This window comes from Orbicella faveolata, unplaced genomic scaffold (genome assembly GCF_042242905.1).
Source record: "Orbicella faveolata isolate gen_17 unplaced genomic scaffold, um_ofav_v1 contig_36, whole genome shotgun sequence".
NCBI lineage: Eukaryota > Metazoa > Cnidaria > Anthozoa > Scleractinia > Merulinidae > Orbicella > Orbicella faveolata.
Genome location: NW_028301565.1, coordinates 11,875,047 through 11,890,373, shown reverse-complemented (window position 1 = coordinate 11,890,373; position 15,327 = coordinate 11,875,047). Strand labels below are relative to the sequence as shown.

Here is a 15,327-nt window from a genome sequence, read left to right as displayed (position 1 = left end):
GAGTTTGGTTGTGGAAAGAAGTCAGTCTGTCAGTCAGTCGCTTAGAAGGTGTAGGAAATGTTTTCAATCATTCACGTACCACAAACTATAGCCAAGTGCCATACCTCTGAGCTGCAGTATTCCCTTGAGAGAGGTGATATCCTGCACCGCCGATATTAACTTTGCACTCTGGGCAAACCTTCACCTCTACAGGCCGGCCACACTACAACAAAAACATTAACAACTTTTTAGTCCAACACTCAATGTACATTTCAATGTCTTGAAAGAAATTAGAAATGATTGAAATTGGTTGATTGGTTGCATGGGCTGAGGACAGTAGGCATAGCGGCAAATGACACTTGGAAACGAGACTAAGTTCCAACAATGAAAACCAAGAATTACTTTTGTAAAAGCATGTATACGATGTCAAAATACGCACGTTTTGTGGTAGCTGACGATCATTGACAGCAATTTTTCCGCTCAAAAAAGGCCGAGACTGATAAGGTGTTGTTATCAAAGTGTTGTTGGCCAAAGGATAGCGAAACCACTTTAGGGAATAATAATAGGTGAGTACTACTTACATCTCCAATGTAATAGGGGTGTCCTTTTGGGCACTCTGCAAAAAGAACAACAAGTCAATTAATGTCACAAAAAGCCCTTCCTTAACAACTTCGAGGACAATGTTTTGAAATGCACAAGAAGAGCTACTTACGATACCAGCTACCAGACTCTCGCATTCCTGCCATTGCTTCTTGAAGGTTGTCGTCAGGCATTGTTGGAAAAAAGGTATGCTATAAGACGAAAAAATAGATCCCCGTCAGACGTTTGTAGCTCATAGAAAGTACAAGTTTGACTTTCAATTGGCCGCCAGCTATGTTTCTTTAGCTGTACAGAGTCTTTTTGCCCTTGGCCCTAATTTCTATAGTTACCGAGCCAGTTGGATAAACATGTGCCTACTTCCACGTCACTTCTATTCCTGTTCTTCAAGATGTCCACTTATATTTCTGCAACCCTATTATGGAATGACACTAGCGGCATTGCAGAAAGCAGGCAGCCACATTTCCCCCAATACGACTTATTCGAAAAAAATCCACTGCCTTACCTATTGCACTGATGTTAGACAGAGGTGACGAGGTAAACCCAACACAAGTTTTCAAAATTGCGTGGGCTAAGTTTACAACCAATCGCTATTCTCTTTGTTTTATGGCTTTACCATTCCCATTTCTGTAATTCATTTTATTAAAATCTACGCAATAACACAGCACGGGCACAGTTTTCGCAAGCGTACCATCAACGTTGCAGGATTGTCCATGAGCAGTCGCAGTGGTTCACACACAGTCATCTGGTTAATACACTGTAATACTGCTGTAGTATGAATGACAATTTCTGCCAGGTTCTGTTCCAGGGCTGAGCGACCAGGAGCTACACGGACGCCTGGAAACCCAGCGGCACCTTGAGTGTTGTCCAGAAGTTGGGTGGCAAATGGTTGGGCCTGAAAACAGTTTTGAAACAATGAACTTAATATATAGCATATTAGTATAAATCTACTAGCGTTCTATCACGAATGCCGTTCTCTGATTGGCTCCGCTACCCACTATCTACTCTGTGATAGATAGTGAGTAGCGTAGCAATGTGCCCTTGCCAACAAAATAACGGCCGTTTCTTGGCGTTTTCGAAGTGTCTGTGAAGAGGATTCCGATAAAGTTTTGAACGACTAATACATTTATACTAAAACAATCATGATTAGATTATTCGCTCTCGATTTCTATGCGTGATAGTTGACGAAGGCGCAGCCCGAGTCAACTATCACACGATAGAAATCTCGAGATCATAATCTAATTGTTTAATAGACAGCTGCATGTCTCATGCCTCATACCACGAGAAAACGTCATAAGGAGAAGTTCACAGGCGAAATGTTCTGTTTTGACTCACCTTGGCAGAAAGATGCGCGTCATCCTTTAGAAATTCTTGAAAGCATTGGTGAGCCTAAAACAGCAAAACAGAACAAAGAGATAATTAGTTGACAGGACCCGTATTCAAACGTATTTTAGCTTGAGAAGATATGCAAAACGATTGATCATAGATCTCAGAAGCAACCACGGCTTAGGAATGATAAATGAAACGCCCGCACTGTTAGGTAAAAGACACATTTTTCTACAAGGGCTTGGGTTAAAAACTAAAAGCCTATCTCAGTTTTTAAACTATGTTAAGAATAAGATCATTGTACAAAGAGCTATTTTACTATCCAAAGGTCAAATGAACAAGTTTTATTCTGTGTCGAAACCGTTCTTTTATCTGTTACAACAATTGTAAGTAGGAGAGTAAAACGTAATCAAGTAATCTGGTGCAATTCTAACTGTTTTACAACGTGTTGAAATAAATAAATTTATTATTATTTTTTAAAAAGTCCGCAAGAAATTCAGGATTTCCCATACATAAGACAAATATCATGAGTTAGTCAAGCTGACCATGTTTTTTTAACAGAACAGCAGTAGCGAGAAATAGCACTTCAAGGTGAACAAAATTAAGAGGTGCTGGCCTGCTCAAATCCATATCCCAAACTATTCGATAACATGGTTATGATGAGTTCACATACATGGAACATTTGGCCGACACTTACTTTTGCAGAGAGCCGTCGTTGCATGGACCTGAAGCCATAACAAGTGGTCACCTCACGGTATTCAGACAACAGCATCATGACATCCCTCACGACAGGTGGTAAGAGAGTGCTCTGAAATGCAACGGGAAGTTTATAGTCAGTTGGACAACATTTTCACTCTTAATGACCTTTTTCATGTCAGATTTTGTGATCGGGTTTTTAAGGTGTTTGATATATAACAATATTTTTTATTAACAAAGATTTCATCATAGGAAGTTAGCAAACAGGCAACATTGGAGTGTTTTCCTTGGACGTATAAACCTATTTCAAACTAAAACCGTAGAAAACCATACCCTGTCTGGAGTCACAGAGAGCTGGTATTTAGGTTATGGAAAAAAACTTACTTAAACAAACAGCAATATATTCCACACACGTCATTCAGTACTTTACGCTTTAAGCGGTCTTTCACCTTTCTTAAAATTTACTTTCCCCGAAGAATTGCTTTTCAAACGGACAACAATACAATGGTCCAAATTCGAGTGGACCAAGGCCGCTAACAAAACATCAGAGAAGCATATCTGTAGAGAGTTAGTCTGAAACTCAAGTCAAATGTTCAGACTAGCACTGTACAGATGAGTTTTAAGTCATTTTTCGAAACTGGACTATTTTTGCTCTCTCGTTACAGGCATACGCTGTTTCTTGCTTTCATACCTGGAGCACTTCAGTTAACTCCCGATGCGTAGCACTAAGGACTGTTTTAGCCATGGCTTCTCTGACCTTTTTGTAATCTTCTCCATAAATAACGAACCTATCAGGAACAAGATCCTCTTGCTGGAAAAGAAACATTAATATTAGCTGCTAAAGGAAGAAATGAAGAGAAAAAGACGCTAAAGGCTCTTAACACGCAGGTGTTTAAAAAGAAAATAACTATGCTTTAGAAAACTTCATATAGTTACTGTAACCACCTTGAACCAAGGGTGTGTTGGTAACCACATATGTCAAGAGTCACATTCATGCAACTGATTTATCTTCGATATTCCCACACAAAGACCCTGTAAAATCTTTCGATTCATCTTTACGAATAAAATGAATTCTGCATAACAAAGTTATAGAGAAACATCTAAGATATGGAAGGATATACAACACTTTACCTGTTTGTCTCTGTTCTCAGGAGGTACAATCCACTCAAACGCCTTTATTCCACACAAAACATGGATGGCCTCCACACCATACTTTCTCACCAACTGTTTGAGCAGGTACAATCGAGGAACTGGGCTCGAACCCTGGCAGCACATTCGTCTCACGCCTTCAAAAAGGGTTTCCAACTCGTTTCTAATTTGCAGATCATTCCAAGGAGCTTTGTCTCTGTCCTCGACTGCAGTCTTATACATAAAATCAGCAACTAATGCTAGAGCATAACGTGCCTTTGCCACGCCTTCCAGCACAACTACATCAAGCTCTCGAGTGTGTTGCTGCAGTGAGCCTGAGGCCAATAATGGAGTACATTCACCACAAAGTTGCTGAGCTAGTTTTATCATCACCAGCAAATTTCCTGAGGTCTTTGAATACAAGCTGATAAAAGAGTCCTGCAACAAAGGTAAACAGCACTCTTAAAATGTTTAATTACAAAACTGTGGAATGACAGTAATTTCTAGCGATAATTTTCTTGCTGTGTTTGCTGCCCCAGGGAACTCTTTTCAAAAAATGCTGCGTGGCCAAATGCAGCCGGTTGACTTGATTTTCTTGGAACTGATTTAGAATTCAGATATGTATGATGCAAATCCCGGTAAGGATTAGGAGAAGGGACTTTGTCATAACCATGAAAAACTGGCAAGGTATAGAGTTATGAAAAATTGGAAACCCCGCCCCGACGTCGATTAGTTCTGGAACTACAATGGGCGACAAAAGTGTTGAGACACTTGGCAGTAAAATTCGATTTTCGAACGTCTTGGACACATTTTCCCCCCTTCCCCCCAAAACAAAGTTGATTTTTCTATTTCTTGGACTGCACAGACCACAGCGCCCACACAACATTGAATTGGGGGGTCAGGGGTATCAGAGAATTAACGCTAGATGTAAATAAAATAGAACAAGTGCTTAAATATCGAAAAGCGTCATTTCCTAAAAGTGTCTCAACTACTTTTGTCGCCTATTGTAGTTGCGGGGGAAAGCAATTGTAACTGTATGCAGAAAACAATACAATTAAAGTTCAAGTTCAAGAAACACAAAAGGCAATGACGAGAAGAATATTAAAACAGTATCACTTTTTGTTGAAACATAGGCCATTTCCGAGTTGTCTTTTGCCTCTGTGTCAAAACGAGTTTTCGTGCGAAACTATTCATATGAAAATGTGTTCCGCCTACAGGTTCATTTTCCAGAAGTGTAGCAGCTCTCGTAAGCTTGTAATTCTCTTCATTGTTAGCAGCTGTTATTGTTTTAGGGCTAGGGGCATTGTTTCTGTTGTTTGTTCTATTGTTCTCTCAAAGAGTAGCAAGCCATTCATGTGAGACCTTACGAGAGCTGCTACATCACCCTCATTTTCACGCAAATCGAACTCAATTTGACTTGAAACCTTTTGCTCGAGGACTTACTTTGAAAGAGAGGCACAAGGTAAACTCGGAAATGGCCTATTTCTAGTTCTAATGACAGTGGGCATTTCATTTTGCTAATAATACGAAAGCTCACCTCCCAACAGAGCACAAATAGTTGACAAACTTGTAACAGATGCTCCATTTCTGGTCTCAATCCTCGGGCTTCAGATAAATAGTGCGCCAAATTCTCTTTGACCTCCTTATTACTAAATACAAATACAATTAGGAAACAAAGTTCAGTACCTCTTAAACAATTTGTCTTTCCTCTAGTTGAGGGCAAAGGAGGAAAACGGCTTGCTATCTGAAACACGTTTCAGGGAATCAAATACGTTCTATTTTCTAGTTTGGTTTCTTGATCTAATGTTGCTTTGTGCATTCTGTTATATATCCATATTACGTGACTTTTTGAACTTTAATCGGCCAATCCATGCTTTTTTTATTTTCAAGTTCGATAAAAACAATGATCGACCATGACTTTTTGGATCTAAGCAGAGGTCATAAGAACAAAATTTTGCAGTTAAATTAGATCGTACGAAATCAAAAGTGCCTGGGTTTTCAACTAACCCTGTCCTCAAGAGCTGCTGTAGCAGAAACGATCTCACCACGGGTGTAGCATCAATGCCATGTTCTGGGAAGGGTGAGAAATCCTTAGTCTTGGAACTACCTTCTATTACGTAACTCATGAACATGGCAAACAGCTCAGGATCCATCCCACCATCACCAGCGTTCGCACCGAAACAGAACAGTGAAACCAGTTCCATGAAAAATGAATTGCACCGACGACGGAAGTCATAATGTTCTTTAACAGCTTTCCTGTAAGTATAAACAGGCGGTTTGATGGTTTTGGTGAGTGTGAACAAAACTTTTTGATTAAGAATACGAAGAAACTGAGCACCAATTATATTTCCTTTGAAGTTCGTCCCGCTTCCTTCGGTCAGCATGAGGCTTTAGACCGCACAGTTTTTTGAAGGTCGACTTCTTAGTGAGGAACTTTTAATTGCTTTACTGAATAAAAAATCCCTACATCTACCTTATGAACTTGGTGGACAGTATTTTGAAATCATCAGGGACATCTTGTTTGCACAACGGACACGTTCGTTCTCGCTCGATCCAATTAGATACACAAACCAGGCAAATCACGTGACCACAGGGCATTTTAACGGGGTCTTTTCCGGCTAGACCTTCCAGGCACACCGGGCAGGTGTTTACACCATAACTGTAAAAAAGAAAATACCGCATTAACTATGTAGTAAGCAGTAGTATGACCTCTTCTTGTTAACTAGCATGCTGCCCCATAGATTTACATTTGCATGTTTTGCATTGTCTCCTTACCTGGTATACCGTTTACTAACAGCCTCACTGCAATCCACAAGGAACTTCTCAATTACTCGCATTGTGTGCGGCTTTGTGAAGTCCGTCTCATCACCCAACGCCTGTTGGATTAAATCGTAGTAGCCTCAACACTGAATTCAATGTCAGAAGTTCTCACTAAATACGAGCTTCATAATGGGACTTTTTTTGAGAATTGAAGATAATTGTGAAAAATACTATTAAGATAGGAATAAAGCCCTTTTAAGAACTTTTAACCCTACAGACCCAGTAGTATAACGTTCCTCAACAACTGATGTCATCGCAGCACCCACCTTCCACAGTTTGAAAACATTTTTGATGTCCGCTGGGTGGCATGGTAACGTGCCTGGACAGGTGTGTTCAATGAAAAGCCTTACAGCACTTGCTCTCTGCCATGTGGACCTAACAAAGAACATCAAAGATGGGTCACACACATGATTCACTTATCATCATACATCTACGTTAATTCGTAACTATCCAATTAACAACCGACTCGTGCTTTAGTGCGCATCGCCCAGTTATGAAGCACGTGGGAAGTTCGGAGAATACCAATTAGCATTAGCGTTAGCCTTGAGCACAATACCCCACCTAATTCCCCTTGAGAACATGATGTCCTGAGGAGATGTTTTACTTCACCTAAAAGATGGCCTTGTAAGTTAGGAATTCCTGTGTGAAATAACCCACTCTAAGTGGTTCACATGATTGGTTTTTCTTTAATTGAGTCGTTGGCTGATATACATACTTGCATTCCTGCAGAATGCGAGCCGTTTTAGGTCCATACTGTGATAGGTTACTGATCATGTTGTCAGCACTGGATCTTATACTCAATACTCTGTTGCACCATACTAAGCGCGTCTGAGGGTCGGAAAACTCCTCTGCAGTTGGTTCAAGATTGGACAAGCACAGCTGAAGGGCGACTGCATCCAGAACCTAGAGGTTTAGAATAATTATACATGAGTAACACGATTGCCTCTACAAGTGTCTTTCAATGTGGCATTCTAAGGCATGGATACCCTAAACAAATACTATCTTTAATTATATACGTGATATTTTTTAGAGACGTCCTGTTTTTAACGCCAGATGGAAAGATCATTCACACTTCAGTGTTTCCATAAAGAGCAACACTAGCACTTACCAGTTCTGATTCATTTGGTGGGATAACTTGCAAAAGGCGAGTTACAATATCTGGTTGAGCCCGCACCAAATGACAAAAGTTTGTCAATCGTTTCTCAATGCGATCATACACCACATGGATGAGAGAGATGGTGAGAGCAAATTCCTCACTTGACTCCAACCCGGCGTGCAGTTCACGAGAAGCTGTGACAATGGCCTGACTGATTAACTGCAAAAGGTACAAACAGGAACAGCACTAAGGGGTATTTTAAGCCGAGAGTACAATATTGTGATGGTAAGGTCAGTGTTGTTAGTAGTCGGTTAGCTAGTTATATTAGCTGCCGTTCGTTAAGCCGCTATGGTGGAAACCGCTCTTGCGGGTGAGTGTCGCATTATACAGAACGTTGAATGTATATTTGTGATATAACTAGTCAAAACTTACTGCTTGTATTTCACAACGCAATGAACGCAGCGTATTTTGTTTAGCTTCCAAGAAATATGCAGATTTGAGTTATGCTGCTAATAACTAAAAACAATCTGGGGTTACATGTATTAGGGATTTTCAAACAGGAACTTGATCTGTTCTACGACCAAAAGTACTAACACAGCGAAGTGCCAACCCAGCATTCTAGAATTAGTTGATTCTTCTTCCTTTTAATGTTCCTGCAATCGTGAAAATCAATCTACACAATCTGGATTAACTATATCAGGAAGCTGTAGTTACTGTATGTGATCAAGCCATACCTGTTCCTCTTCTGGAACAATGGACTTATGGACCATGTGACCAAAGTCATGAAGGTAACGCAACACTGCAGATTCTTCATAACCTTCATATTCAGTTTCTTGAAGCAACTTTCCCATTTCGGAAGCATTAGCGAGGTCTTGTAAACATTGCTGAACTGGAGTATGTGTTCTTGCTAATGATAAAAGAAATCAGTGGTCAGTTGCAGACCACTTTAAGGATGTTTGAGAGGTGAAAGAAAAGAGTAAACAGCTTTTAAATGAACCGTGCTTGTCACAGCTTCTACTGAAGTCAACCACGATGAGGATATTTTCCTTCTCGGATAAACCCTCCTTTTTGTAACCACAGTGAATGTTTTGATCTACAAAAATTAATGTGGAGTCTGTATCAAATAAAGATTACCCATGGTATCACTTCCAACTGAACAACAACGTACATTAACAAGATGGCCAAGCTGTGGAAACTCGTTTACATAGCGTAATCAACATTTTTTTCCCAATCCATGAAAGGTTCTCTTATTCTTTAAGTCAATTTTCACTCTCGTAATGAATATATATAGATAGGACAAATGAAATGCAGTTGAAACTTGAATGAAATTATGTTAGCAGATTGTAAGCAAAAAATTGTACCTAATACCAAACAATAGTTATCGAATGAGAATTTTTTACAGCCTGAAAACTTGCAATTAAGCAATTTGCTCTCATTTTATTAAGGTTAAAAGTTCTGGCCTAAATGGAGCAATTTGCTTCCTGGCCAAAAAGGCAATTCCATTAACTGCGAAGATCAAATCATTCATTTTTACTCAGTTCTATTGTTAAGGCTCCATTGCTGTTGTTCTAAAAATAATTGATTGGTACAAAGCAAACGTACGCTATTATATTTTTCACTGTGACAAGAAATACCTCTTACTAACCGAGTTCGAAGTACGTACTGTAAGTTACGGACCGAGTCTTTTCTCCTCAAAAAACGAGTCAATTTGTAATCGTTGTTAAGTCGTTAGCACGTTTAAATACACAATTTAAAGTAAAAGAACGTTTTAAACTTTTACTTGTTATAAAAGTCAAGAACACTTAGCGATGAATCACGAAACATTTTGACAACAAAAACAGCTTTAAATTTAAGCGGGTCGTACAGCAGAGTACGGCTCTCTAAATTGACCAATCACAGCGCTCGCAGTAACTGAAAGATATCATAAATGAGTTATTGACCAAGTGTGAGGTCGAGATGGCTGGACATTAGCTTTTTTTTGCGTATATTTGGACCGAGATGAAAGTTGAAAGTTGTTTATAGACACGCAAAAAAGAACATGGCCAAAATCCAGCCATCTTGACCGAATAAGCTTGGTCAATAAAGGATTTATTATACGGAAAAAGAACACTATTTTCTTGTGGGGGGACAGCGGGTAATCCCAAGCGGGCAAGATAGCGCAGGATTCGGTTTATCTTGCCCGCTCACGGAGCTGGCCATATAATAAAATGGAATATAGTCATTTAAAGGGCAGAATCAAAGCACCGCTTACCTGCAATGCTGCATGCGCCCCTCCACATGTCATCAAATTTTTCCTTAATCAACCACGAGAAAGGAAACTGCAGCTCAAACACCTGCCTTTCACGACCAGCAGTGATCACCGGCACACGTTCCCGTATGACGCCATTTTCAAGTGACAGGAAACCATCGTAACGAAACTCGACCATGCTGTGGCTTTGGAAAAGTTGTATCCATAAACGTGACAGCCAGTTACCTTCCTCTCTTACCAATTCCAGGTTTGAATCACGGTCCACAACGGCGATAACCTCAGAAAGGATTGGAATCACAGATGAGTAGACCCTCTGCCACAGTGCTTTCCTGAATGTTCCATTCTCTTGGATTCCTGTACCGCTTAAAGCCTCCGAGCGTAGCCAATCACTTGCCTTCATTCCAGCCCGCTCATCTTTTTCTTGAAGAAGTTTGTGGATTCGTCGAGCCAAGATGGTAGCAAATGACAAATCTGTAACCCAATTAAACATATCCAATAAACTAGAATTAAAAAAACATTTTTCTCACAACTGACAAATAAACCTAACTCTGCCAGTGAGATAAGGAATAGATTAAGTCTGCATACGAGCCAAGTAGCCCATCAGGCCGGAGCTTATTCTGGTCTCTGTAGCCTGAAGCGACTTGGAATATTTCTACTCTGCCCTGGATGGGATGCTAGTCTATCGCAGGGTTACCAGAACATTAAATTCGTCGGTATCCATTTGTACACCTCAGTGGAGAGAGGCACTGTGAGAGTAAAGTGTCTTGCCCAAGAACACAACACAATGTTCCCGGCCAGGGCTCGAAACTGGACCGCTCGATCCCAAGTCGAGCGCATTTACCATGAGGCCACAGCGCCTCCACTAAACAAGTAATAATCTACTTTTATTTACCAGTTTCTCTGGATCTGCAATCTGGAAGAAGACTCAACATCAGTTCTATCCGACGTGTTGACCTTGATGGACCACAAGACTCGTCATCAATTCTTGCAACAGCAGCTTGAACACAGCTTCTCAGTAGGCTGACAATGTCTACTTTATCCAGGTTTGTATATCTGGAGGAAGCATCAGCCGTGATCTCCATGCCAATGTTAGTCATTTCTTCCTGTTCCTGCTCCTCCTCAACTTCCATATCATCAACCTGCGTTGTACTTGGTGCCACGTCAAATAACTCACTGACGGTTCTGTCCACCATGAACTGAATGGCTGGAATTTGACCCGTTGGTGGGCGAAGCTCGTCTATGTGAATAGACAACCAACGCCCTCCTTGAAAACCAGCAAACGTTGGACAGCCTCCAACAAGACGAGGGAGTTGAACAATCAGAACTATATGGATGAACGACAAGGGGTTGTCTTCAACACTTTCTAGTAAATCTTGTTCTGCAGTTGTTCTCTGTTCCACTAGGAGGTGACGAGCACAAGGGATCAAGTTGCAATTCAGATCTCCAGCATCACATTGGACAAGCAGCAATCCCTCTCTTCCGCCAAGTTTAGCAAAGAAGTCCCTATAAAGGCAAGTTGCATAATATGGATAGGAGATACCAGTGGGTTAAAGTTTTAATTTTTTTGTACTTTTTCTAGAAGAAATTTTGCATTTAACCTTGTATTGAAATGGAATTTCTGTGGCAAATAAAACCACTGTGAGGTAACTGGTCACCAAAAGAAAATCACAGCTCTCTAAACGAAGAACACCTTCTGCCCCACACGTCATGAGCGAGAGCACCTTGTCTCTGCAAACCGTAACAACATTCAAAAGAAATTCTACAGTAGAGGGCGTTTGAGACCTAATGTACATGTATTTTATGGTTTATCCTTGACAAATTACTACATAAAATAAGACACATTGAATAACCTAGAACTGGTGAACAAGTGTTTACCTTACAGATGAGCAGAACTGCTGCTCGGTGTGGAACTGCTGCAGACTCAGACATGTTACGTTTGGCAATGAGAGAGAGGTAGCGGATGAAATGTCTTGTAAATCACTTGATGACAGCAGCCTGGAGTGAGTTGTCACCTAATAGACAGAAAGTTGTCAGATGAATATGGTTTTACTCAGCACTGATATAATAAGATAACAGGACTGTGACCGCATCAACTTCAAGTCATAAAAATACAGATCTTTTAAAAAATTTCTTTCTTAAATTCTCTACTCCTAAAGCATGTGTTACTTTAACGACTAATTTCTCTACAGACCATTGAGACAAAGATGATGCAAAACTTTACTTACAATCTTTAAACGTCAATAGACTGTTGTGGCTCAGTTCACTTAAAAGAAAATTAAACTTTAAAATAACTTGCACATTTAATGCCAGTTTCAACAGTTTCCAAAGAAACAGATCAAAGATATCCGAGATACAGTACTTTTATTCTATGCTTTTCGTTTAAAATCCAGCGAGATACAAGGTAAAAAAAGACGTATCCTAGGTCAAGAACACTGTAATGCACGGTAAATAATCTGGTCTCTCACCTGAATCAAAGTTCCTTTGTCTGACTTTCTCTCCTCTGTCGTCAGAACATTTCTAAGGAAGGCTGTCAAACTTGAATGCTCCTGGACTGTAAAATACGTATCCCACAGTTTGTCTGATTGCTGTCTTAGCTGGGAGCATTGCAGCCGTGCAACAGCATCAGGTGTAGCACACTGTAACAGAAGTTCTTGTGATTGTTTGAAAACCTACAACGGTAAAACCATGCGTTAAGCTAACGGCGCCAAGCACAATCGAAATTCACTTACAGTACACGCACAATTGGATTTCACCTTGTACCGACAAAAACATAATGACAGTAATGAAATTCGCACGATCAATGTGGCCAAAGAAACGCTGTCAAAGGAGTATTCAATAATTAATTAAATCGTTTTAGCACACCTCCTCCTCCCAGGAATGTCGGTCACTGAAATGACTCTGCTGTCGAAGCTGGTCCATGTTGCTGCACACTTGAAGCACTACAGATGCTGCGGTATCCCCATGGTAACCAACAAATGCATCACCAGGTAAATATTTCCTGTAAGAAACACCATCAGAATTCTATTCCCGTGACCTATTTAGATGTATTATATCTGGGCTAAATTACATCACAAAACAACTGTGAAATACGTAATGAAAACGCTAGCAAGCATCTTAAGTTATAAACTGAAAATGGAGAGCAATGTATTAACGAGTCAGGTAAAACTATCTTTAGAAGAGCACGCTATCGTGTGAGCCTTTATTCCATTGCATAAGGGAAGCATTATCCAATCCTTGTACTCCTAACCAGCTAAAGAACGTACCTCATTTGCTGGTGGGGTGGGACATTTACATGAGAAAAATTTTTCACCCAGTCCTGAAGTCGACGCACCACGGCTGTTTGCGCAGAAGACAGGCTTGCTGATGTCACAAGGTAATGTTTCTCCAGACGATTGATCAGAGGAATTGGAAACTTACTGTAAACAACGTCTCTTTCAGCAACCACAATCAACCTGTTTGGATGATTTAATATAAAAAAGACAGTTAAATGGCTATTATTTTCATTACAGAGTGACACCGCTTAACTGTGGCTTCGTGCTTCCACTTGAGTATATGGTGTACGGTGTATAAGAGTGTAGACCAGGGGAAAATGAGATCGATTTGATAAATATACATTAGTTATGCAACGTTCTCGAGTCGTATACCATGGAATATCCCACGAGTCACTTATAGTAGGATTTTCTTGGTATACCATACCATAGAAAATAGTGGCCAACACAATTAATGTAATTAACATGCGAGCGGCTCACGAATGGGAAGGTTGGGGTTATACCGTCAAATATACAACGGCTTTCCTGTATTCTGATTAGCTGTATTTTCTATGGCATGGTATAAAAGGTTGTGTTAGCGTACGTGGGGTCCAAATTACATCAGTGCTCTTACTAATCGAACAGTTAAGAACTATAAACTAGGCGAAAGCTAACAAGATTGTAAAATACAAGACAAAATATCCTCTAAGCACAAGTTGTTACACAGCATCAGTGTGGGTGTGCGATCCATGCTGAAAGCGTTAAACAGGCAAGACCTACCTGAAAGCATCATGGACACGACATTTGACACGATGGCTTCCCAGTCCAAGATCAACAAACTTCTGTTCTCCCAAATACACATAGTACTAAAGGTATAGAAAAATAGAACAGGATAAGAATAGAAAAAGAGAATATTTTAAACTCGGTTAGGTACACAACTAACACTTAATGGCCCAATGAGATTTCAATGGGAGAAAGACACTTCAAACCTAAAACATTTCATTTAATTAACTCTAAATTAAGTTTAGGAAAACATGCATTTAGATTCTCAGGTTCGGTTCTTTTTAATGGATTACCCCCACCCCACCCCCCCTCCACCCCCAAGAAAAAATTAAAGAAGCTACATCGCTTTCCAATTTCAAGAAACGTATTACGAAACACTGTGTAAGATAAGACCAATTCTTTTGTAGTCAGTTTCAAGTGATAATCATGAGATATGTTTCCGAACACCTATTGTAGATATTACATATTTTAGACTTTATTAGACTTTTCCTACTTTATAGTAGTCAGGGCTCATGCTGATACTAGCCTGTAACCCTGTTTAAATACAGTTGATCAACACCATATATCAGACAGACCTTAAAATGGACTACCTCGGTAAAATAACAGGTGAGCACAAACAAATAGAGAAGAGATATTATATCTGATTTAAATGACACCAAAATGATTTCTCAGAACCAGTTTTACTGAGATTAACCTAGGAGTTGAACCTCCCGTAAACGACCACCCAAAATGTCAAGCCTAGGTGGTTGCTTACGGGAGGTGGCCGCTTACGAGAGCTCAGACCATATTGGTCAAAATGTTGCCTCATTAGTATATGGTAACTGCAGAGACTTAGCCCATGTTTTGAATGTTATATTCATATGAAAAGTCAATTTCCAGAAAAAAATACGGTACTTCCCTTAGAGAAATGTCCGTCTAATGTTACATCGCCAAATTATCCCATATCCGCTCTCTTATCTGTCAAGTGGTCGCTTACGGGAGGTTAAAAACAAAAGAAAATTTCAAACTTTTAGCTCTGAAAGTGGTCACGGTCGCTTACGAGAGGTGGTCGCTTACAAGAGGTTACACGTATAGTGACTTGACGCAACCGGAGGTTCGACTGTATTTAATTTTTTGCCATACCAGAGAGCATTTCACGAACTGACTGGAATGTGTTCACGATTGAAAACGAATTGTCACAAGAAATAGGATGGAATATTTTAATTGAAACCAAGTAAGTTTCTAGACATTCTCCATACCTGGTTAAGAGCATCATAAAGACTCTCATAGAGGCTCTCTAAATTTAGGAGGATCACTGTTTTTCCCGTTTCCATGCACACTTTAATTCGATTAATGTTCCGGCAGACCTGAAACAAACGACAAATAATTGCAGATGACCTCCATTCGCAACACCACATAGCATTGTT

At 40.0% G+C, this 15,327-nt stretch overlaps 1 protein-coding gene across 1 annotated transcript in view; it reads right to left on the bottom strand.

Annotated features, from left to right (window-relative positions):
- Nucleotides 1–15,327, bottom strand: part of LOC110054517 (E3 ubiquitin-protein ligase rnf213-alpha-like) — a 104,840-nt gene that overhangs the window by 9,244 nt on the left and 80,269 nt on the right. Inside the window, exons 48-71 of the mRNA XM_089274524.1 lie at nucleotides 15,160–15,267; nucleotides 13,919–14,004; nucleotides 13,154–13,342; nucleotides 12,753–12,888; nucleotides 12,356–12,559; nucleotides 11,766–11,902; nucleotides 10,783–11,393; nucleotides 9,894–10,361; nucleotides 8,377–8,549; nucleotides 7,655–7,861; nucleotides 7,262–7,449; nucleotides 6,813–6,921; nucleotides 6,502–6,602; nucleotides 6,200–6,385; nucleotides 5,734–5,982; nucleotides 5,264–5,375; nucleotides 3,730–4,164; nucleotides 3,290–3,409; nucleotides 2,600–2,710; nucleotides 1,912–1,965; nucleotides 1,268–1,471; nucleotides 692–770; nucleotides 561–595; nucleotides 105–202 (exon numbers count right to left, since the gene is read on the bottom strand). Of these exons, the coding sequence (XP_089130650.1) occupies nucleotides 105–202; nucleotides 561–595; nucleotides 692–770; nucleotides 1,268–1,471; nucleotides 1,912–1,965; nucleotides 2,600–2,710; nucleotides 3,290–3,409; nucleotides 3,730–4,164; nucleotides 5,264–5,375; nucleotides 5,734–5,982; nucleotides 6,200–6,385; nucleotides 6,502–6,602; nucleotides 6,813–6,921; nucleotides 7,262–7,449; nucleotides 7,655–7,861; nucleotides 8,377–8,549; nucleotides 9,894–10,361; nucleotides 10,783–11,393; nucleotides 11,766–11,902; nucleotides 12,356–12,559; nucleotides 12,753–12,888; nucleotides 13,154–13,342; nucleotides 13,919–14,004; nucleotides 15,160–15,267 (4,400 nt within the window). The remainder of the gene's footprint in view (nucleotides 1–104; nucleotides 203–560; nucleotides 596–691; nucleotides 771–1,267; nucleotides 1,472–1,911; nucleotides 1,966–2,599; nucleotides 2,711–3,289; nucleotides 3,410–3,729; nucleotides 4,165–5,263; nucleotides 5,376–5,733; nucleotides 5,983–6,199; nucleotides 6,386–6,501; nucleotides 6,603–6,812; nucleotides 6,922–7,261; nucleotides 7,450–7,654; nucleotides 7,862–8,376; nucleotides 8,550–9,893; nucleotides 10,362–10,782; nucleotides 11,394–11,765; nucleotides 11,903–12,355; nucleotides 12,560–12,752; nucleotides 12,889–13,153; nucleotides 13,343–13,918; nucleotides 14,005–15,159; nucleotides 15,268–15,327) is intronic.